The sequence below is a fragment of the Ovis aries genome, chromosome 4 (genome assembly GCF_016772045.2).
Source record: "Ovis aries strain OAR_USU_Benz2616 breed Rambouillet chromosome 4, ARS-UI_Ramb_v3.0, whole genome shotgun sequence".
NCBI lineage: Eukaryota > Metazoa > Chordata > Mammalia > Artiodactyla > Bovidae > Ovis > Ovis aries.
The window spans coordinates 106492219-106517367 of record NC_056057.1 but is presented as its reverse complement, the minus strand read 5'-3'; the positions used below and the strand labels follow the sequence as shown (position 1 = coordinate 106517367).

The 25149-nt window shown below is 38.9% G+C and overlaps 1 protein-coding gene across 1 annotated transcript in view; it reads right to left on the bottom strand.

Annotated features, from left to right (window-relative positions):
• LOC101109961 (serine protease 58-like) overlaps positions 1-25149 on the bottom strand; it is a 31146-nt gene that overhangs the window by 1399 nt on the left and 4598 nt on the right. The window contains exons 2-4 of the mRNA XM_042249314.2: positions 24968-25081; positions 15373-15514; positions 771-1021 (exon numbers count right to left, since the gene is read on the bottom strand). Coding sequence (XP_042105248.1) covers positions 771-1021; positions 15373-15514; positions 24968-25081 — 507 coding nt within the window. The remainder of the gene's footprint in view (positions 1-770; positions 1022-15372; positions 15515-24967; positions 25082-25149) is intronic.

Genomic DNA, 25149 nt, shown 5'->3' with positions numbered 1-25149 from the left:
ATTTTCATAAGGTATTTTGCCTCCGTCTCCATCCGGGCTTCTTTTCAGTTAGAATGGACTGCAGAGAAAGAACTGAAGGAATAGATCATGGATTAAATACATCCTCCTGTTTATTTATCACCTTTGAAGACGATCAGCACCAAGGTGTGGTACCAACCAAGACACTCCAAACAATATCTGAATCCAAGCTCTGCCATCACAAAGTTTATGACTCTGGACAACTAGTTAACCTCCCTGAGTCTCAGTTTCCTCATTTATAAGATATAAATCCTAAGAAAACTGATCTACATGATATATGATGATGACTGAATAATACATACAGGATGCTTAGTGCCTGGGACATAATTAGTGTTCAGCAAATGGTAGCATCTATCATTGCTGTAAGCGATAACCATATCACTGATAGGCAGGTAAAGGAAAAATATGACTTTCATCAATTTGCAAATTAAGATTCAGAGAAGTTAAAGGATCTTTCAGTAATCATATAATAAATGGCAGAACCAAAACTCAAACATAAATCCCTGAGGCGCAGCCCTCTGCAGTGTGTACCGATGTGATACATACACGCAACACATTGATTTAGGATTCCCAAAGCCCTAAAGGAGATGACCCCTTCTATTCTAAAGAGCTGACACCATTGCTCTATTTCTACCGTTACAACTGGATGCTTAAAAATTAGTTCCAATTCTTTCCCCTGACTCCTCAGAGATCCCGAAGATGTGAACATATCCAAGAATACAGCTAATTATTCTTTTTTGACAGTCACTCACCAAAAGGTCTTTTATCCTCCAGCCAGGTGTAAACCAAGCAATCTGCAACGTCACTTGAATTGGAAACAGGCAACTGAAACATGCTGGCAGAGAAGAAGGTGAGAGGCACAGACAACTTTATCAGCATAAGATCATTTTTAGGAGAAGTAAAAGTGAAGTTTGGGTGAATGATGACCTCCTCATAAGGCAGAATCTCCCCAATTAACTCTTGAAAAGTGATGGCTCCACCAGTTAAGATAACCTGGAGATCTCTGGAAAATGGAGAGGAAAAAGGTTGATACTATCTACTATCACATATCACAAGGCTAATCTCTCTCTCTTTCTTTCTATCTCCCTCACACACACACACAGTCATATGCACTTTCCTTCCGTAGTAATCCATTTAACCTCCTCTCATCTTTGTCCATCTACACCTTTATGCATAGCTACCACTTGTGGTCATGTAGGGTGTCTGCCATAAAATGTAGTGGGTTGCCATTGTTGTTGTTCAGTTGCTTGGTCATGTCCAGCTCTTTGCAACCCCAGGCACTGCAGCACGCCAGGCTTCCCTATCCTTCACTGTCTCCCAGAGTTTGCTCCAACTTATGTCTATTGAGTTGATGATCCTATACAATCATCTCATTTTCTGTTACCTCCTTCTCCTACCCTCAGTCTTTCCCAGCATCAGGGTCTTTTCCAATGAATCAGCTCTTCACATCAGGTGGCCAAAGTATTGGAGTTTCAGCTTCAGCATTAGTCTTTCTCATGGATATTCAGGGTTGATTTCCTTTAGGACTGACTGGTTTGATCTCCTTGCTGTCCAAGGGACTCTCGAGAGTCTTTTCCAACACCACAGTTTGAAAGCATCAATTCTTCAGCACTCAGCCGTCTTTATGGTTGCCATTAACCCAGACTATAATGTGAATGGTACCTCCAGGACTTAAGCATATAATAGCTTGGTCTCCAATTTAAGCATATTTCCAGGTAGAAGCTTCAATTTGACACCCAGAAATAGCTGAAAGAAGTGCACAAGTGGATAGCCAAGGCTTCTCTGAAAGTAGTTTCTGTAAGTGGACTTCTTTGGGTATTAGGGGTAAACAGAAAATATGAGATTGTACAAATGAAATAATTAACAGCTTAGAGAGTTGAAATATTTTAAAGCTAGGGAGGATCATCCAAATATGTTATGCTCTACTCATCTCAATCAAAAATTCACTGAATTAACAGGGTTTTCTGATGGTCTTTAACAAGAATAAGAGTCAAAAATACTGGATGTTCCACTGAGATCCAGTTGAAATCCACTCACTAACATGGCTCAAGATTCTAAATTCAGACACTTCTCTGAGACCCCTGAGTCTCCCACTCAGGGATCTCTCCAACCATAACAGTAAAATAAATACCATATCGGTACTGAACACCACTTTTCTGCTGCAATCTCAAATGCTAAATTTATTTGTCTCCTAACAGCAGTATAATTTGTCTCAATCTATTCTTGCCACTCTGTTGGGAGTTTATAAGATAAAACTGTAGTGCTGGAGAAGACTCTTGAGAGTGCCTTGGACTACAAAGAGATCAAACTAGTCAATCCTAAAGGAAATCAATCTTGAATATCCATTGGACGGGCTGATGCTGAAGCTGAAGCTCCAATACTTTGGCCACCTGACGCAGAGTCAAGTCACTGGAAAAGACCCTCATGCTGGGAGAAGGGGACAGCAAAGGATGAGATGGTTAGATAGCATCACTGACTCAATGGACATGGAGTTTAAGTAAACTCCAGAAAATAGTGAAGGAAGGGGAGCTTGGCATGCTCCAGTCCATGGGATTGCAAAGAGTCAGACACAGCTTTGCAACTGAACAACAACAGCATCGTAATATATATTTATAATTTAGAAGTCTGCTTATATTGAAGAAAATTCATAAGTAAACAGATGATTCTTGGGCAAATTATGGTAAGTGAATTTCAGCTTAAAACAACTCTATGATGTGGAGGAGGGCTTTCCTGATGGCTCAGTGGTAAAGAATCCATCTGACAATGCGGGAGACACCAGTGTGATCCCTGGTCCGGGAAGATGGCACATGCCGCGGGACAACTGAGCCTGTACACAACTACTGTGCTCTAGAGCCCATGCTCCACAGCGAGAAACCCACGCACTGCAACAAAGGGCAGCCCCCATTCACTGCAACTAGAGAAAGCCCACTTGCAGCAAAGAAGACCCAGCACAACCAAAAATTAAATAAATAATGTTTCAGAAAGCTAAATTACAGTGAAAAAGTACCAGAATAGTAGATGCCTCTGAGAAATATGAGGGAAAGTAACTGAGAAGGATTTTAGGATGAGCATTAGGATATTGTTTAACTTAAGACTTTATTAAATATTCATATTAAAATTTGAAAAGTGAAAGTCAGTCATGTCCTACTCTTTGTGACCCCATGGACTATACAGTCCATGGAATTCTCCAGGCCAGAATACTAGAGCGGGTAGCCGTTCCCTTCTCCAGGGGATCTTCACAACCCAGGGATCAAACCTAGGTGCCCTGCATTGCAAGTGGATTCTTTACCAGCTGAGCCACCAGGGAAGCCATTAAAATTTACAAAGTAATAACTGAAAGAATAGAAAAAAGGAAAATTTAAAGTTATCTAAATTACTAATATAAGAAGAAAGCAAAAGTATTTTTTATCCAAACAAAATACAGTAGAAATTCAAAATAGCTAAAAAGCAAATATAAATATAGCAATAACCAAAATAACCACAAATGGCCTAAATTCACCAATTAAAAGACAAATACAGTATTACATTTTTTTTAAGTCCTGCTATATATAAATTAAGATACATGCTTAAATCAAAAGGATACAGAATGTTTGAAAAGAAAAGATATAAACATGATATACCAGGGCAACACTAACCAAAAGAAAACCAGGTTGGTGTATTAAAAGCTGACAAAAATAGGCTTTAAGATAAAACATACTAACTGTATGAGAGAAAGAAATGACATATAATAACAGGTTTGATTTTACCAGGAATGTACCAAGTACCTAAATTTATAAATGTACCTAAATTTATAGATACCAAATAAAATAGCCTAAAATATATTTTTAAAAAACAAAAAGTAATAAAAATAAATTAATAGAACTATTTTGACCAGTCTACTAACACAGAGGAATAATTTCAACACAATCCTCTCATTTCCTGGTATCAAGCCAAAAAAAAAAAAAGTTAGAAAGGATACAGAAGATTTGAACTACATAATTTAAAAGTTTGATATACTGGATATACTTAACATACATAAAACCTTCACCCATAAAATTAGAGAGTACACTTTCTTTCAACCACACAAGAAACATTTATAAAAACTGACTCCATACTAGTCCCAAAACTAAGTCTCAATGATTTTCAAAGAATCAGTATCACATAGATCACATTCTCAGACCACAAAACGGTAGTGTGTATCTGTTAATCCAAAATTCCTCATTTATCCCTCCTTACATTTCCCCTTTGATAACCATAAGTTTGTTTTCTACGTCTGTAGATCTATTTCTGATTTTTATATAAGTTCATTTGTATCATTTTTTTAGAATCCACAATAAGCGATATCCCGTGATCTTTGTCTTTGACTTACTTAGTGTGATAATCTCCAGGTCCACTCATGTTGCTGCAAATGGCATTATTTCATTCTGTTTTATGGCTGAGTATGAAACTCCAGTACTTTGGCCACCTCATGAGAAGAGCTGACTCATTGGAAAAGACTGATGCTGGGAGGGATTGGGGGCAGGAGGAGAAGGGGACAGAGGATGAGATGGCTGGATGGCATCACCAACTCGATGGAGTTTGAGTGAACTCCGGGAGTTGGTGATGGACAGGGAGGCCTGGTGTGCTGTGATTCGTGAGGTCACAAAGAGTCGGACACGACTGAGCGACTGAACTGGACTGAATATTCCATTTTATATTGCTATACCACATCTTCTTTATCTATTCTCTGTCACTGGACATTTCGATTGCTTCCACATCTTGACTATTGTACAATAAATAATGCTGCTATGAACAATGGGGTGCATATATCTTTTAGAATTAGAGTTTTTGTCTTTTGGATATATGCCCAGGAGTAGGATTGCTAGGTTATATGGTAACTCTACTTTTAATCTTTTAAGGAACCTCCATGCTGCTTTCTATTATGGCTACACCAATTCACATCCCCATCAACCAACAGTGGAAGAAGTTTCTCTTATCAAAACATTTTTTTAATTTGGAAAAATTTAGAAAATTCACTCCCAAAATGCTAAACTTACAAATGGAAGATTTAATCAAGTGGAAATTTTATTTTACTCCTTTTTATTGAAGTATATTTGATTTACAATATTATATTAGTTTCAAGTGTACAAGATAGTGACTCCGTATTTTTACAGATTATTCTCCATTCATAGTCATTAAAAGGTAATGGCTGTAATTCCCTATTCTATACAATATATCCTTGTTGCATATCTATTTCAAACACAGTAGTCTGTATCTGTTAATGCCATACCCCTAATTTCCCCTTCCTCCACCTGTTTCCCCTCTGGTAAATCCCAGCTTTTTTTCTCTATCTGGGAGTCTGTTTCTGTGTTACATATATACTCATTTGGATTATCTTTTGGATTCCACATTTAAGTGGAATCGTATCGTACTTGTCTTTCTCTGACTTCTTTGACTAAGCATAATATTCTCCAGGTCCATCGACATTGCTGCAAATGGCAGAATTCCTTTTGTTTATGGCTCAGCAACTTCTCACTGAATATATATATGTGGAGATATATATATCACAATTTCTTTATCCATTCAACTGTCGATGGACACTTGGGTTGCTTCTATATCTTGGCTACTGTAAATCATGCTTCTATGAACATCAGGGGTGCATGTATCTTTTTAAATTACTGTTTTCATTTTTTCTGGATATTTGCCCAGGAATGGAATTGCTGGATCATGTTACAGTTTTATTTTTAGTTTTTTGAGAAATTCCATAATGTTTTCCACACTGGCACACCAATTTACATTCCCACAAATAGTGTATATGAGTCCTCTTTTCTCCACATCCTCTCCAACATTTGTTATTTGTACATTTTTTCATGATTACCATTCTGACAGGTATGAGGTGATATCTCATTGTGGTTTTGATTTGCATTTCTTTAATAACTAGTGATATTACTGTCCAACTGACATAAAAAGTCAAAGCATTTCCAAATAAATCCCAATAGAATTTTTCATAGAATGCAACAAGTTGATTTTTAAATTTATGTAAAAGAATTCCTAAGCATTCCTGATGAAGAATAAGATGGCTGGCCAACCACATCACACATCACAAACTATGATAAAGTCACAATTATTAAGGCACTGTGGCCTATAATAAAGAAACCAATGGAACAGCAACGACAGCCCAGAAACAGACCCATGTACAGATGGAGATTCGACAGATGACAAACAGATACTGTGGATCAGTGGCGAAAGAAGGGACTACTTACAAGTGATATTTGGATATTTTGCTCAATATGTTGAAAAAAAATAAAATTGGATCCCTACTTCACATCATTCACAAAAATCAATTCCAAGTTACACAAAAAATTTAAATATTAAAGTCAAAGCTTTAAAATCTTTAGAAGTAAATGTAAAGGAATATCTTTCTGCCTATGATCATAAAAGATATTTTCAACTAGGCACAATGATCAACAACCACAAATAAAGACTGAAAATTCAAGTTTTAAATTTAATTATACTGAAGTTAAGAACTCTTTTTAGGGGGGAGGGAAAGATGGCGGAGGAATAGGACGGGAAGATCACGTTCTCCCTCACAAATTCCTCAAAAGAACATTTCAACGCCGAGCAAACTCCGCAAAACAACTTCTGTAGGCTGGCAGAGGACATCAGGCAACCAGAAAAGCAGACCATTGTCTTCAAAATCAGGTAGGAAAAAATATAAAAGACGAAAAAGGAGACAAAGGAGGTGGGGAGGGAGCTCCGTCCCGGGAAGGGAAGCCCGTCCCGGGAAGGGAATTTTAAGAAGAGAGGTTTCCAAACACCAGGAAACACTCTCCCTGCCGAGTCTGTGGCGAGCCTTGGAAACACAGAGGGCAACATAACAGGAAGGAAAAATAGATAAATAATTAAAACCAAGAGATTACAAGCCCACCAGTAACTCTCCCAGCGGAAAAGCAGCACAGACGCCTGCATCCGCCATTGGGAAGTGGGGGCAGGGCAGGGACGCGCGGGAGGCGCGGGCTGCAGTGCTTTGCAAGAATCGGGCAGGAACGCCCCACGCTCCACCAGAACGATCTAACTTGGGCTAGCAACCCAGACTGTGGGATAGCTACCACGCGAAAAGCTCGAACATAAGACACCGCCAGGACCCAGCACAGAACAAAGGACGGAACGGAAAAGCCGGCTGCAGACCATTCCCCGCCGGGGACAGGCAGCCAGAGCCATAAGGACTGGAAAGGGCAATTGCAGACCCGGAGAGACTTTACTTACCTAACTGCAAGCAGGCTCCTTTGCTAAGACTTCTGGGGGTGCTGGACAGTCACAGTCTGCCTCACGGGGTGCGCCAGCGGTCCACCCAGAGAGCTGAGCGGCAGCGGCGGAAAAGGTGACAAGCCGCGGCAACTGCGCTCGCCAAACTCCTGAGCTACTCGGACCTGGGAAGGGCACAAAGCGCAGTCCCAGCTGCATTTGTGCCTCTGAGGGCTGCCTGAGGGCCGAACCTGAGCGGCTTGGACCGGGGAAGTGCACGCAGCCTAGGGCCGGCCCCAGACGGTTCCCGGCTGAGCATCGTAGAGCCGGAGCGGTTTGTGCGCCGCGAGAAAGGACAGGTCAAGCGGGGCAGAGATACTGTGTACACACGACAGTGCTATTTGTTTGCAGCATCCCCCTCCCCACAGCGCGACTGAACTAGTGAGCCTAAAACCAGCAAACAGAAGAAGTTAAACAGAGGGAACCACCTTGGAAGTGAGCCCACACGGCCCATAACATCAGAGAAGAGCCAGATATATCTTTAATTTTTTAATATTTTTAAAATCATTCTTGTTTTTTTTTTTGCCTTTTGCATTTTTTTTCTTTTTTTTCCGAGCTTTTTTTAATTGTTAAATCTTCTATTTCTCCTCTAATTTTTATTTCTATAACCTAGTATTACTATTTAAAAAAAAAAAAGACTTTTTTTTTTTTAAGGCAAACACCATATATACTCTTTGGATGGTTGTTGGTGTTTTGTTTTGTTTTTGTTTGTTTGTTTGTTTTTTAATAATTCTTTTTTTTTCTTTCTTCCTTTTTCCTTCTGCTTTTCTTTAATATTGTATCTTTGAAAATCCAACCTCTACTCCAGATTTTTAATCTTTGTTGTCAATTTTGTACATTTAAAAACCCAAACTTCACTACCCAAGTTTACCCGAGAGCAAGATTACTGGCTTGTCCACTCTCTCCTCCTCTGGCCTCTCCTTTTTCTCCACCAGGTGGCCTCTGTCTCTTTTCTCCCCATCTCTTCTCTATCCAACTCTGTGAATCTCTGTGTGTTCCAGACGGTAGAGAACACCTAAGGAACTGGTTACTGGCAGGATTTGCCTCTCTCCTACTCATTCCTCTCTCTTATCCTCCTGGTCACCTCTGTCTACTTCCTCCCTCTCCTCTTCCCCGTATAACTCTGTAAATACCTCTGAGCGGTCCAGACTATAGAGCGCACATAAGGAAGTGACTACTGGCTAGCTTGCTCTCTCCTCTCTTGATCTCACCACATCTCATTCCAGTTACCTCTAACTACCCCTCCATCTTCTCTTCTCCTTGTAACTCAGTGAACCTCTCTGAGTGTCCCTCAAGGTGGAGAAACTTTTCATCTTTAACCTAGATGTTTTATCATCGGTGCCGTATAGATGGAGAAGTCTAGAGGCTACTGTGAAAATAAAACTGAAAACCAGAAGCAGGAAGCTTAAACCCAAAGCCTGAAAACATTAGAGAACTCTTGAATTCAGGGAACATTAAGCAATAGGAGCTCATCAAAAGCCTTCATACCTACACTGAAACCAAGCTCCACCCAAGGGCCAACAAGTTCCAAAACAAGACATACCACGCAAATTCTCCAGCAACACAGGAACACTCCCCTGAGCCTCAATATACAGGCAGCTCAAAATTATCCCAATACCTTTGATGTCCCATAACCCATTACGGGTCACTCCACTGCACTCCAGAGAGAAGAAACCCAGCTCCACCCACCAAAACTCCAACACAAGCCTCCCTAACCAGGAAACCTTGACAAGCCACTGATAGAACCCCACCCACAGTGAGGAAGCTCCATAATAAAGAGAACTCCACAAATTATCAGAATATAAAAAGGCCACCCCAAACGCAGCAATATAACCAAGATGAAGAGACAGAGGAATACTCAGCAGGTAAAGGAACAGGAGAGTTGCCCACCAAATCAAACAAAAGAGGAAGAAGTAGGGAATCTACCGGAGAAGGAATTCCGAATATTGATAGTGAAAATGATCCAAAATCTTGAAATCAAAATGGAAACACAGATAAATAGCCTAGAGACAAGGATTGAGAAGATGCAAGAAAGGTTTAACAAGGACCTAGAAGAAATAAAAAGAGTCAAAATATAATGAATAACGCAATAAATGAGATCAGAAACACTCTGGAGGCAACAAATAGCAGAATAACAGAGGCAGAAGATAGGATTAGTGAAATAGAAGATAGAATGGTAGAAATAAATGAATCAGAGAGGAAACAAGAAAAACGAATTAAAAGAAACGAGGACAATCTCAGAGACCTCCAGGACAATATGAAACGCTCCAACATTCGGAATTATAGGAGTCCCAGAAGAAGAAGACAGAAAGAAAGATCATGAGAAAATCCTTGAGGAGATAATAGTTGAAAACTTCCCTAAAATGGGGAAGGAAATAATCTCCCAAGTCCAAGAAACACAGAGAGTCCCAAATAGGATAAACCCAAGGCGAAACACCCCAAGACACATATTAATCAAATTAACAAAGATCAAACACAAAGAACAAATATTAAAAGCAGCAAGGGAAAAACAACAAATAACACACAAGGGGATTCCCATAAGGATAACAGCTGATCTGTCAATAGAAACTCTTCAGGCCAGGAGGGAATGGCAAGACATACTTAAAGTGATGAAAGACAATAACCTACAGCCCAGATTACTGTACCCAGCAAGGATCTCATTCAAATACGAAGGAGAAATCAAAAGCTTTACAGACAAGCAAAAGCTGAGAGAATTCAGCACCACCAAACCAGCTCTCCAACAAATTCTAAAGGATATCCTCTAGACAGGAAACACGAAAGGGTGTATAAACCCGAACCCAAAACAATAAAGTAAATGGCAACGGGATCATACTTATCAATAATTACCTTAAACGTAAATGGGTTGAACGCCCCAACCAAAAAGACAAAGACTGGCCGAATGGATACAAAAACAAGACCCCTCTATATGCTGCTTACAAGAGACCCACCTCAAAACAAGGGACACATACAGACTGAAAGTGAAGGGCTGGAAAAAGATATACCACGCGAATAGAGACCAAAAGAAAGCAGGAGTGGCAATACTCATATCCGATAAAATAGACTTTAAAACAAAGGCTGTGAAAAGAGACAAAGAAGGCCACTACATAATGATCAAAGGAACAATCCAAGAAGAAGATATAACAATTATAAATATATATGCACCCAATACAGGAGCACCGCAATATGTAAGACAAATGCTAACAAGTATGAAAGGGGAAATCAACAATAACACAATGATAGTGGGAGACTTTAATACCCCACTCACACCTATGGACAGATCAACTAAACAGAAAATTAACAAAGAAACACAAACTTTAAATGATACATTAGATCAGTTAGACCTAATTGATATCTATAGGACATTTCACCCCAAAACAACGAATTTCACCTTTTTTCAAGTGCTCATGGAACCTTCTCCAGGATAGATCACATCCTGGGCCATAAATCTAAACTTGATAAATTCAAAAAATCGAAATCATTCCAAGCATCTTTTCTGACCATAATGCATTAAGATTAGATCTCAATTACAGGAGAAAAACTATTAAAAATTCCAACATATGGAGGTTGAACAACACACTTCTGAATAACCAACAAATCACAGAAGAAATCAAAAAAGAAATCAAAATATGCATAGAAACTAATGAAAATGAAAACACAACAACCCAAAACCTGTGGGGCACTATAAAAGCAGTGCTAAGAGGAAAGTTCATAGCAATACAGGCATACCTCAAGAAACAAGAAAAAGTCAAATAAATAACCTAACTCTACAACTAAAGCAACTAGAAAAGGAAGAGTTGGAGAACCCCAGAGTGAGTAGAAGGAAAGAAATCTTAAAAATTAGGGCAGAAATAAATGCAAAAGAAACAAAAGAGACCATAGCAAAAATCAACAAAGCCAAAAGCTGGTTCTTTGAAAGGATAAATAAAATTGACAAACCATTAGCCAGACTCATCAAGAAGCAAAGAGAGAAAAATCAAATCAATAAAATTAGAAATGAAAATGGAGAGATCACAACAGACAACACAGAAATACAAAGGATCATAAGAGACTACTATCAGCAGTTGTATGCCAATAAAATGGACAACGTGGAAGAAATGGACAAATTCTTAGAAAAGTACAATTTTCCAAAACTGAACCAGGAAGAAATCGAAAATCTTAACAGACCCATCACAAGCACGGAAATTGATACTGTAATCAGAAATCTTCCAGCAAACAAAAGCCCAGGTCCAGATGGCTTCACAGCTGAATTCTACCAAAAATTTCGAGAAGAGCTAACACCTACCCTACTCAAACTCTTCCAGAAAATTGCAGAGGAAGGTAAACTTCCAAACTCATTCTATGAGGCCACCATCACCCTAATACCAAAACCTGACAAAGATGTCACAAAAAAGAAAACTACAGGCCAATATCTCTGATGAACATAGATGCAAAAATCCTCAACAAAATTCTAGCAATCAGAATCCAACAACACATTAAAAGATCATACACCATGACCAAGTGGGCTTTATCCCAGGGATGCAAGGATTCTTCAATATCCGCAAATCAATCAATGTAATTCACCACATTAACAAATTGAAAAATAAAAACCATATGATTATCTCAATAGATGCAGAGAAGGCCTTTGACAAAATTCAACATCCATTTATGATAAAAACTCTCCAGAAAGCAGGAATAGAAGGAACATACCTCAACATAATAAAAGCTATCTATGACAAACCCACAGCAAACATTATCCTCAGTGGTGAAAAATTGAAAGCATTTCCCTAAAGTCAGGAACAAGACAAGGGTGTCCACTTTCACCGCTACTATTCAACATAGTTCTGGAAGTTTTGGCCACAGCAATCAGAGCAGAAAAAGAAATAAAAGGAATCCAAATTGGAAAAGAAGAAGTAAACTCTCACTCTTTGCAGATGACATGATCCTCTACATGGAAAACCCTAAAGACTCCACCAGAAAATTACTAGAGATCATCAATGAATATAGTAAAGTTGCAGGATATAAAATCAACACACAGAAATCCCTTGCATTCCTATACACGAATAATGAGAAAGTAGAAAAAGAAATTAAGGAAACAATTCCATTCACCATTGCAACGAAAAGAATAAAATACTTAGGAATATATCTACCTAAAGAAACTAAAGACCTATATATAGAAAACTATAAAACACTGATGAAAGAAATCAAAGAGGACACTAATAGATGGAGAAATATACCATGTTCATGGATTGGAAGAATCAATATAGTGAAAATGAGGATACTACCCAAAGCAATTTACAAATTCAATGCAATCCCTATCAAGCTACCAGCCACATTTTTCACAGAACTAGAACAAATAATTTCAAGATTTGTATGGAAATACAAAAACCTCGAATAGCCAAAGCAATCTTGAGAAAGAAGAATGGAACTGGAGGAATCAACTTGCCTGACTTCAGGCTCTACTACAAAGCCACAGTCATCAAGACAGTATGGTACTGGCACAAAGACAGACATATAGATCAATGGAACAAAATAGAAAGCCCAGAGATAAATCCACACACATATGGACACCTTATCTTTGACAAAGGAGGCAAGAATATACAATGGAGTAAAGACAATCTCTTTAACAAGTGGTGCTGGGAAAACTGGTCAACCACTTGTAAAAGAATGAAACTAGATCACTTTCTAACACCGCACACAAAAATAAACTCAAAATGGATTAAAGATCTAAATGTAAGATCAGAAACTATAAAACTCCTAGAGGAGAACATAGGCAAAACACTCTCAGACATAAATCACAGCAGGATCCTCTATGATCCACCTCCCAGAATTCTGGAAATAAAAGCAAAAATAAACAAATGGGATCTAATTAAAATTAAAAGCTTCTGCACAACAAAGGAAAATATAAGCAAGGTGAAAAGACAGCCTTCTGAATGGGAGAAAATAATAGCAAATGAAGCAACTGACAAACAACTAATCTCAAAAATATACAAGCAACTTCTGCAGCTCAACTCCAGAAAAATAAACAACCCAATCAAAAAATGGGCCAAAGAACTAAATAGACATTTCTCCAAAGAAGACATACGGATGGCTAACAAACACATGAAAAGATGCTCAACATCACTCATTATTAGAGAAATGCAAATCAAAACCACAATGAGGTACCACTTCACACCAGTCAGAATGGCTGCGATCCAAAAATCTGCAAGCAATAAATGCTGGAGAGGGTGTGGAGAAAAGGGAACCCTCCTACACTGTTGGTGGGAATGCAAACTAGTACAGCCACTATGGAAAACAGTGTGGAGATTCCTTAAAAAATTGCAAATAGAACTACCTTATGACCCAGCAATCCCACTTCTGGGCATACACACCGAGGAAACCAGAATTGAAAGAGACACATGTACCCCAATGTTCATCGCAGCACTGTTTATAATAGCCAGGACATGGAAACAACCTAGATGTCCATCAGCAGATGAATGGATAAGAAAGCTGTGGTACATATACACAATGGAGTATTACTCAGCCGTTAAAAAGAATTCATTTGAATCAGTTCTGATGAGATGGATGAAACTGGAGCCGATTATACAGAGTGAAGTAAGCCAGAAAGAAAAACACCAATACAGTATACTAACACATATATATGGAATTTAGGAAGATGGCAATGACGACCCTGTATGCAAGACAGGGAAAGAGACACAGATGTGTATAACGGACTTTTGGACTCAGAGGGAGAGGGAGAGGGTGGGATGATTTGGGAGAATGACATTCTAACATGTATACTATCATGTGAATTGAATCGCCAGTCTATGTCTGACGCAGGATGCAGCATGCTTGGGGCTGGTGCATGGGGATGACCCAGAAAGATGTTATGGGGAGGGAGGTGGGAGGGGGGTTCATGTTTGGGAATGCATGAAAATAAATAAATAAATAAATAAATAAATAAAATAAATAAAATCTAAAAAAAAATAAAATAAAATAAAAAAAAAAGAACTCTTTTTATATTAATGAATCACTTATTTTTTTCACTGAAAGCTTGCATGCTTTAGATGTTTGAATATATGTCTTAAATGTTAGTTGCAAAGTACCATGTGGGTTTCTATTTTATATATATATATATATATATATATATATATATATAAAATTTATTATTTATAAATATTTATTTATTTATATATTCTCTCTCTTTTTTTACATTAAGAACTCTTATGCATGAAAATATACCCTAAAGAGAAGATAAAGCCACAGAGTAGAAGATATTTTCAACATGTATAACTGACAAACGAGTAATATCTAGAGCACTTATAGAAATCCTATGAAGCAGTATTTTTATAATACACAAAAGTTTAAAAGACAAAAGAGAGTATTTCCCAAAAGATACATTATTGTCAGGAGAAGGAAGAGGAGGAGAGGGTGGGAGGATGTTGTTCATCACTACTAGTCAAGTAACACCATTAGGATAATTGACAGTTAACCAGCAAAAAAATTAAAGAGCTTGACAATACCCAGTGTTGGAAGAACTCATAAATTGCTGGAAGGTGTGTACAAATAAACATCTGCAAGCTCTACAACCAAGAAATTCCACTCTTTATTATATATTCTATTTATATACCAACAGGTATACTTACCGATACAAATGTTGTGATACCAATACATATATAGATACAGAATATCTCTCACAGATACATATATAAGAATAAGTTCTAAGGTACATGGTACAAGTATGTTTACAGTAATACTTCAAAATAGCAGAAAGCTAGAAATAACTGAAACATCTATCAAGAAAAGAATGAACCAAACTGGGTGACATTCACATTGAAAAATTATACAGCAATGAAAAATGAAATACAGTTACATCTAACAGTTTTGGATGAATCTTAAAAATGCAGGTTTATTTTTCTGTGTATATGAAATATTGTACTATACCATAAAACTGTTTCCTTTCTGGACATGTTAAACATAAGAATGTGTAGTTAAATTTTATCTGTGTACTTGAGCTCCCTTTTACCATCAAATCATTAAGACTTCCTGACTAGCACAAGTTCTATAGAATTTCCACAGGCGTGCTGAGCCCCAGCCTGGAAGCCTTAATAGAGTAGAACATTCCCCACCACTTACGGTAAGAAGCAGTGTGCTGCCGTTATCACCCACTGAGGAGCAATCAGAGTCCCCATGCAGGGCTTGTAACTGGATTTCAGATATAATAAATAGAAAAGATTGTTTAGGTCTGCAGTATCTTCAATAAAAATTGAAATAACACCTGAAACACACAAAGAGAAGAATCATTGGGATATAACCCAGCTGATGAAAGGGAACTGGCATGGATATGGAGATTTTAAGATGCCAGTGTCAGATAGTATCAATATTTCCCACAATAATCACTTAGCCTACCCTATGGTACTGAGTCTCATACTGTACAAAGACTGTACTAAGCACTTTGCTATTGTTGCTTAGTCGCTCAGTGATATCCAATTCTTTTCTGACCCCATGGACTGTAGCCCACCAGGCTCCTCTGTCCATGGGATTTCCCACGCAAGAACACTGGAGTGGGCTTCCATTTGCTTCTGAAGAGAAGCAGGGAGATCATGCAGAGAAGAAGGACATACACGGGTATTGGACTCAGATAGACTGAAGTCAGGATCCTTGAATCAACCATCATTTACTAGTTATACGACTTCAAGTAAATTTCCTAAGGTTAAGTCCTTACTTCGTAAAATAATATAAACCGCATCCACTCCACTTTTTATTTCCTGTGAAAATCTTTTAATGTATTTTTAAAGTATCTAAAGTGCAATCTCAAAAACAACAGAATGATCTCTGTTCATTTCTAAGGCAAACCATTCAATATTACAGTAATCCAAGTCTATGCTCCAACCAGTAATCCTGAAGAAGCTGAAGTTGAACAGTTCTATGAAGACCTACAAGACCTTCTAGAACTGACACCCCAAAAAGATGTCCTGTTCATTATAGGGGACTGGAACGCAAAAGTAGGAAGTCAAGAAACACCTGGAGTAACAGGCAAATTTGGCCTTGGAGTACAGAATGAAGCAGGGCAAAAACTAATAGAGTTCTGCCAAGAGAACGCACTGGTCATAGCAAACACCCTCTTCCAACAACACAAGAGAAGACTCTACACATGGACATCACCAGATGGTTGACATCGAAATCAGATTGATTATATTCTCTGCAGCCAAAGATGAAGAAGCTCTATACAGTCAGCAAAAACAAGACCAGGAACTGACTGTGGCTAAGATCATGAAGTCCTTATTGTCAAATTCAGACTTAAATTGAAAAAAGTGGAGAAAAACACTAGACCATTCAGGTATGACCTAAATCAAATCCATTATGATTATACAGTGGAAGTGAGAAATAGATTTAAGGGACTATATCTGATAGGCAGAGTGCCTGATGAACTATAGACGGAAGTTCATGACATTGCATAGGAGACAGGAATCAAGACCATCCACAAGAAAAAGAAATGAAAAAAGCAAAATGGTTGCCTGAGGGGGCCTTACACATAGCTGTGAAAAGAAAGAAAGCCAAAAGCAAAGGAGAAAAGGAAAGATATACCCATTTGAATGCAGAGTTTCAAAGAAGAGCAAGGAGAGATAAGAAACCCTTCCTCAGCGATCAATGCAAAGAAATAGGGGAAAACAATAGAATGGGAAAGACTAGATATCTCTTCAAGAAAATAGAGATACCAAGGGAACATTTCATGCAAAGATGGGCTCGATAAAGGATAGAAATGGTAGGGACTTAACAGAAGCAGAAGATATTAAGAAGAGGTGGCAAGAAAACACAGAAAAACTGTACTAAAAAGATCTTCATGACCAAGATAATCACAATGGTGTGATCACTCACCTGGAGCCAGACATCCTGGAATGTGAAGTCAAGTGGGCTTTAGAAAGCATCACTACGAACAAAGCTAGCGGAGGTGATGGAATTCCAGTTGAGCTACTTCAAATCCTAAAAGATGATGCTGTGAAAGTGCTGCACTTAATATGCCAGCCAATTTGGAAAACTCAGCAGTGACCACAGGACTGGAAAAGGTCAGTTTTCATTCCAATCCCAAAGAAAGTGAAACTGAAAGTGAGGTCGCTAAATCGTGTCCAACTCTTTGCGACCCTGTGAACTATAGCACAACAGGCTCCTCCATCCATGGGATTCTCCAGGCAAGAGTACTGGCGTGGGTTGCCATTTCCTTCTCCAGGGGATCTTCCCAACCCAGCGATTGAACCCACGTCTCCCGCATTGCAGGCAGATGCTTTAACCTCTGAGCCACCAGGGAAGCCATCCCAAAGAAAGGCAATGCCAAAGAATGCTCAAACTCCCGCACAATTGCACTCATCTCACACGCTAGTAAGTTCAGTCACTTAGTCGTGTCTGACTCTTTGCGCCCCCATGAATTGCAGCACGCCAGGCCTCCATGTCCATCACCAATGCCTGGAGTTCACTCAGACTCACATCCATTGAGTCGGTGATGCCATCCAGCCATCTCATCCTGTCTTCCCCTTCTCCTCCTGCCCCCAATCCCTCCCAGCATCAGAGTCTTTTCCAATGAGTCAACTCTTCACATGAGGTGCCCAAAGTACTGGAGTTTCACCTTCAGCATCATTCATTCCAAAGAACACCTAGGACTGATCTCCTTTAGGATGGACTAGTTGGATCTCCTTGCAGTCCAAGGGACTTGCAAGTCTTCTCTAACACCAGAGTTCAAAAGCATCAATTCTTCGGCACTCAGCTTTCTTCACAGTCCAATTCTCACATCCATACATGACCACTGGAAAAACCATAGCCTTGACTAGACGGACCTTAGTTGGCAAAGTAATGTCTCTGCTTTTGAATATGCTATCTAGGTTGGTCATAACTTTCCTTCCAAGGAGTCACCATCTGCAGTGATCTTGGAGCCAAAAAAATGAAGGCTGACACTGTTTCCACTGTTTCCCCATCTATTTCCCATGAAGTGATGGCACCAGGTGCCATGATATTCATTTTCTGAATGTTGAGCTTTAAGCCAACTTTTTCACTCTCCTCTTTCACTTTCATCAAGAGATGTTTTAGTTCCTCTTCACTTTCTGCCATAAGGGTGGTGTCATCTGCATATCTGGGGTTATTGATATTTCTCCTGGCAATCTTGATTCCAGCTTGTGCTTCTTCCAGCCCAGCATTTCTCATGATGTACTCTGCACAGTAGTTAAATAAGCAGGGTGACAATATGCAGCCTGACGTACTCCGTTTCCTATTTGGAACCAGTCTGTTGTTCCATGTCCAGTTCTAACTGTTGCTTCCTGACCTTCATACAGATTTCTCAAGAGGCAGGTCAGGTGCTCTGGTATTCCCATTTCTTTCAGAATTTTGCACAGTTTATTGTGATCCACACAGTCAAAGGCTTTGGCATAGTCAATAAAGCAGAAATAGATGTTTTTCTGGAATTCTCTTGTTTTTTCCATGATCCAGCGGATGTTGACAATTTGATCTCTGGTTCCTCTGCCTTTTCTAAAACCAGCTTGAACATCTGGAAGTTCACAGTTCACATATTGCTGAAGCCTGGCTTGGAGAATTTTGAGCATTACTTTACTAGCATGTGAGATGAGTGCAGTTGTGCGGTAGTTTGAGCATTCTTTGTCATTGCCTTTCTTTGGAACTGGAATGAAAACTCACCTTTTCCAGTACTGTGGCCACTGCTGAGTTTTCCACACTTGCTGGCATATTGAGTGTAGCACTTCCATAGCATCATCTTTCAGGATTTGAAATAGCTCCATTGGAATTCCATCACCTCACTAGCTTTGTTCATAGTGATGCTCTCTACGGCCCACTTGACTTCACATTTCAGGATGTCTGGCTCTAGGTGAGTGATCACACCATCATGATCATCTTGGTCATGAAGATCTTTTTTGTATAGTTCTTCTGTGTATTCTTGCCACCTCTTCTTAATATCTTCTGTTTCTGTTACATGCTAGTAAAGTAATGCTCAAAATTCTCCAAGCCAGTCTTCAGCAATACATGAACCGTGAACTTTCAGATGTCCAAGCTGGTTTTAGAAAAGGCAGAGGAACCAGAGATCAAATTGCTAACATCCGCTGGATCATCAAAAAAGCAAGAGAGTTCCAGAAAACATCTATTTCTGCTTTATTGATTATGCCAAAGCCTTTGACTGTGTGGATCACAATAAACTGTGCAAAATTCTGAAAGAGATGTGACTACCAGACCACCTGACCTGCCTCTTGAGAAACCTATATGCAGGTCAGGAAGCAACAGTTAGAACTGGACATGGAACAACAGACCGGTTCCAAATAGGAAAAGGAGTACATCAAGGCTGTATATTTGTCACCATGCTTATTAAACTTTTATGCAGAGTACATCATGAGAAATGCTGGGCTGGAAGAAGCACAAGCTGGAATCAAGATTGCCAGGAGAAATATCAATAACCCCAGATATGCAGATGACACCCTACTTATGTCAAAAAGTGAAGAAGAACTAAAGAGTCTCTTGACGAAAGTGAAAGAGGAGAGTAAAAACATTGGCTTAAAGCTCAACATGCTGAAAACTAAGATCACGGCATCCGGTCCCATCACTTCGTGACAAATAGATGGGGAAACAGTGGAAACAGGGGCTGACTTTATTTTTTTGATCTCCAAAATCACTGCAGATGATGATTGCATCCATGAAAATAAAAGACTTTTACTCCTTGGAAGGAAAGTTATGACCAACCTAGATAGCATATTAAAAAGCAGAGACATTACTCTGTCAACAAAGGTCCATCTAGTCAAGGCTATGGTTTTTCCAGTGGACATGTATGGATGTAAGAGTTGGACTATAAAGAAAGCTGAGCACCAAAAAATGGATGCTTTTGAACTGTGGTATTGGAGAAGACTCTTGAGAGTTCCTTGGACTGCAAGGAGATCCAACCAGTCCATCCTAAAGGAGATCAGTCCTGGGTGTCCATTGGTAGGACTGATATTGAAACTGAAACTCCAATACTTTGGCCACCTGATGTGAAAGCTGACTCATTTGAAAAGACCCTGATGCTGGGAGAGATTGAGGACAGGAGGAGAAGAGGACAACAGAGAATGAGATGGTTGGATGGCATCACCGACTCAATGGACATGGGTTTAGGTGGACTCTGGGAGTTGGTGATGGACAGAGTGCTGTGTTTCATGTGGTCGCAAAGAGTCAGACACCCCTGAGCAACTGAACTGAACTGAAAGTGCTTAGTGGGCTTTCACAGGTGGTTCAGTGGTAAAGAATCCACCTGTCAATGTTAGGGACGTGGGTTCAATTCCTGGTTCAGGAAGTACTCCTGGAGAAGGAAATGGCAACCTAGCCCAGTGTTTCACTTTTCACTTCATGGTACTAGAGTCCCATACTGTACAAACACTGTACTAAGCATTTTGTTATTGTTTAGTCACTCAGTTGTGTCCAGCTCTTTTGAGATCCCATGGACTGTAGCCCACAAGGCCTCTCTGTCTATGGGCAAGAATACTTCCCAGGAAAGAATACTAGAGTGAGTTACCATTTCCTCCTCCAGGGTATCTTCCCAAACCAGGGATTGAACCCATGTCTCTTACACTGGCAAGTGGATTATTTACCACTGGACCACCTGTGAAGCCACACTAAGCACTTTAAGTTCCTTAAAAAAAAGAAATTTTTTTTAATTTTCACAGGAAACAAGATAGAGTGGATACATTTTATATTATTTTACAAGGTAAGAACTGAACCTTAGGAAACATACTTAAGGTCATACAACTAGTAAATGATGGTTTGTTCAAGGATCCCAATTTCAGTCTATCTGATTCCAAATCCCATGTACATCCTTCTCCTCCACACGATCTCCCGCTTTTCTTCACCCTGTCTGCAGTTTTCCAGGATCACTTAGCTCATTCCAGTCTCCCAAAGGCTTAGGACTTCTTGGTTCTATCCACAGTCACAGTCACGCAGCCTGTCCTGCAGCTCCCTGACTTTTCCTACTAGCACACTGCAGGGATGCTCAGAGACCAGTCATTGTGACTCCAACAGCAATAAGTTCATTAGTTAATCAAAATTAAAACTTCAATTCTGGCATGAAAATATAGGGAGAGATATTCTGAACAGATGGGCACTTAAATATAGGACAGTACTTATTCTCTGGAAACAGATTATCTGGATTCAAATTCTAGCTCTATCCTTACCAGTAGTAGGAACTTATACAAATTAGGTAGATCTCTATAGCTTAATCTCCTTATTTGTACACTGAAATCACAAACGAACTTCTCTCCTAAGGTTGCTGTGAAAACTGAATGCATTATGTTTGGCATATAATGCATATAATGTGTGTTCAATAAATGTTATTTTATACCATAGCAGTTTCAAGAATATTTTTATACTGATAAATTGCAAACTAATACTCAGAAAAAGATAGAGACAAAGCCTCTCCATTACCTACCAAACAACTAAACACTGGATACTGACTGATATCACCCTTTATTTGCGTTATTGCTACTTGTTTATCAGTGACAGCTCCAGCCCTAATTTAATCCTCCTACCTACTAATTAAAACATTTAAAGTACCCAGTTAGGGTTAGGGTACCCCAATTAGAGTCAGAATGTTCCTTCTTGACAACACCAAATTCTGAACTGACTCCATTTCTCTAACTCCATCTTCCAAATTATCCATCAAAACTTTTAAGATGCTCCTCCCAAGTTCCCTTTACTGGGACACATGATGTTCTCTGGAGGTTGTCCCTGCTGCATAAAGTTAAATAAACCTCACTTTAAAAAATTCTTGGTGTTGTTCTTGGTGGCATCTGGTTAGTGGGTTCAACAACTTAGGTCAAATATTGCTTTCTCCAGTTCAGGAAAGGAGACAGAAAAATATAAAACTATTACTTATTTTAAAAAAATCTCTGTTCCAACTGGGGCTTCTCTTGCTATATCAATTTATATTTCTGGGTCTATGGGTTTTCATCTAATAAGCAGTAAAAGAACAAAGATTTATGCAATATCCCCAAGCATTCAGCATAATGCTAAGCACATGGTATAAACTCAGTACATAGGTATTATACAAATGAATTAATGAGAGATTAGAGTAAAACTCACTTTGCATGCAAGGGGCCATGCGAAGGCTTTGAAATTAATGCAAGGGTTTTATGGATTCATATATGAAGCAAGCATCATCACTAAAGGCTAATATTATGTATACAGACATGTGTACTTCTGTCCAAATATATACACGCATGCATTTTTTAATCTGTTGAATACTAACTGGTTTCTGCCATGCATGCATGAATGCATGCTAAGTTGTTTCAGTAATGTCTGACTCTCTGCAAACCCATGACTGTTGTCTACCAGGCTCCTCTGTCCATGGGATTCTCCAGGCAAGAATACTGCAGTGCGTTGCCATTTCCTACTCCAGGACATCTTCCCAACCCAGAGATCAGACCCGTGTCTCTTGCATCTCCTGCATTGGCAGGTGGATTCTTTACCACTAGCGCCACCTGCTTCACAACTTTTTTTAGCATAAGAACTCCTTTTAGTCTTAAAATATTTTGAATCTTTTTATGATGCTAATGTTGTTGTTCAGTCACTAAGTCATGTATGACTCTGCAACCCCATAGTCTGAAGCACACCAGGTTTCCCTGTCCTTCACTGTCTCCTGGAGTTTGCTCAGATTCATGTTCGTTGAGTTGGTAATAATATCTAACCATCTTATCCTTTCGTCTTTCCCAGCATCAGGGTCTTTTCTACTGAGTCAGCTCTTCGCATCAGGTGGTGAAAATATTGGAGCTTCAGCTTCAGCATCAGTCCTTCCAATGAGGATTTCAGGTTGATTTCCTTTAGGATTGACTTGTTTGATCTCCTTGCCATCCAAGGGACTCTCAAGATATATGATGTTAATACATCATGTTTTATTAATAAGACTAAGAGGGGTTCTTATGATCAAAAAGGTTGCAAACCACTGGCATAGGCAATGTTCTCATTCCTTCTTACTCTAAACTCTTCCAGCACATAAATCTAATTCTTATTTAACTCCCACAATCTATCCCTGAATCCAGATCATCTCTTGTTAGCGTGAATGCTCAGTCATGTCTGACTCTTTGCAACCCCATGAACTGTAGCCCACCATACTTCTCTGTCCACTGAATTTTCTAAGCAAGAATACAGGAGTGGGTTGCCATTTCCTACTCTAGGGGATGTTTTGACCCAGGGATCAAACCCACATCTCCCACATCTCCTGCATAATCAGGTGGATTCTTTACCACTGTGCCACCCAGAAGCCCAGAAGGACCACAAAGGAATACTATAAACAACTCTATGCCTACAAACACGAAAACCTAGATGAATTCTGTCCAAGATATACTCTGCCAAAACACAAACAAGAAGAAATAGACAATCTAAATATCTGTATTTATTAAAGATATCAATTAAACAATAACCTTCCAAAAGAGAAAGCACTGGGCCCAGATGAGTTGACCCATGAATTCTACCAAACATTTAAGTAAGAAATTACACCAATTCTCTGCAATCTTTTTCAAAAGATGGAAGCAGAAGGAATATTTCCTAAATTATTCTATGAGACCAGCATTATCTTGATACCAAAAACAAAGTCATTACAAGAAAACTACAAAAAAAAAAAAAAGACTTCTCATGATCAAAAATCGTCAACAAAACATTAGTTAAATATAATTCAACAATGTATTAAAAAACATTATAGATGCTCTAAGACCATGTGGGATTTCTGCTATGTATGAAGGATGGGTTCAACATTTGAAAATCAATTAGGAGCTTCTTTCCTATGTTTTCTTCTAGGAATCTCAAGGCTTTGGGTCTTTTAAGTATTTAACTCATTTTGAGTTAATTTTTGTGAGTGGTGTAAGACAGGTTTTCCATTTCAGTTTTCTGCGTGTGGTTATTCAGTTTTCCCAACACCATTTATTGCAGAAACTATCCCTTCTTCGTAGAGGGTTCTTGTCTCCTTTGTCAAATATCAACTGATTGAATATAGAAGCATTTATTTCTAGGCTCTCTATTCTGTTTCACTGTTCTACGCTTCTATTTTTATGCCAATACCACAATGTTCTAATTACTATAGTTTTGTGGTATAGTCTGAGGTGTGATGCTTCTGGCTTTGTTCTCAGGATTGCTTTGGCTATTTAAGGTCTTTTGTGATTCCATATAAATTTTAGGACTGCTCTTTTATTTCTGTGAAAAATGTCGTTGGAATTTTGATGGAGATTTCATTGAATCTATAGCTGGTTTTGGGTAGTATGGAAATTTTAACAACATTAATTCTTTCAATCCATGAACATGAGATATCTCAATTTTGTTTATATCTTCTTTAATTTCTTTCTTCAAAGTCTAACAGTTTTCATTGTACAGATCTTTCACTTCCTTTGTTAAATTTATTCCTAGGTATTTTATTTTTTTATGCTATTATAAAAGGGATACCATAAAATTCCTAGAAGGAAACATAGGGAAGAAACTCCTTAACATGGGTCTTAACAATTTTTTTGATACGACAGTAACAATACAAGCAACAAAAGCAAACATCAACAAGTGATGGTACATCAGACTAAAAAGCTTCTGCACAGCCTGTACAGACAATGACTGGTAAATGACATATTTCCCAAACTTCCCTGTTTCTGGTCCATCAGCTCTCCCTCCCAACAGAGCTCTACAGCCTTATCTCATAGTTGAGGCCCAATCAAACAAGACAGAGATACCTTTAGTCACTCACCAGTTATCATCAACAAGGATAATAGGATACACTTCATGTTGATGCCTGAATCTCGTCCTGAGGATAAGGTTGTAATGGGAATAGTCACAAAGCAGGAACAGAACTTATAACCCACTTAGGGATTCTGAAGAGCCGGATGAAGTGCAAATGAGAGAACTGGGATGAGGACTCTATAAGTCTGT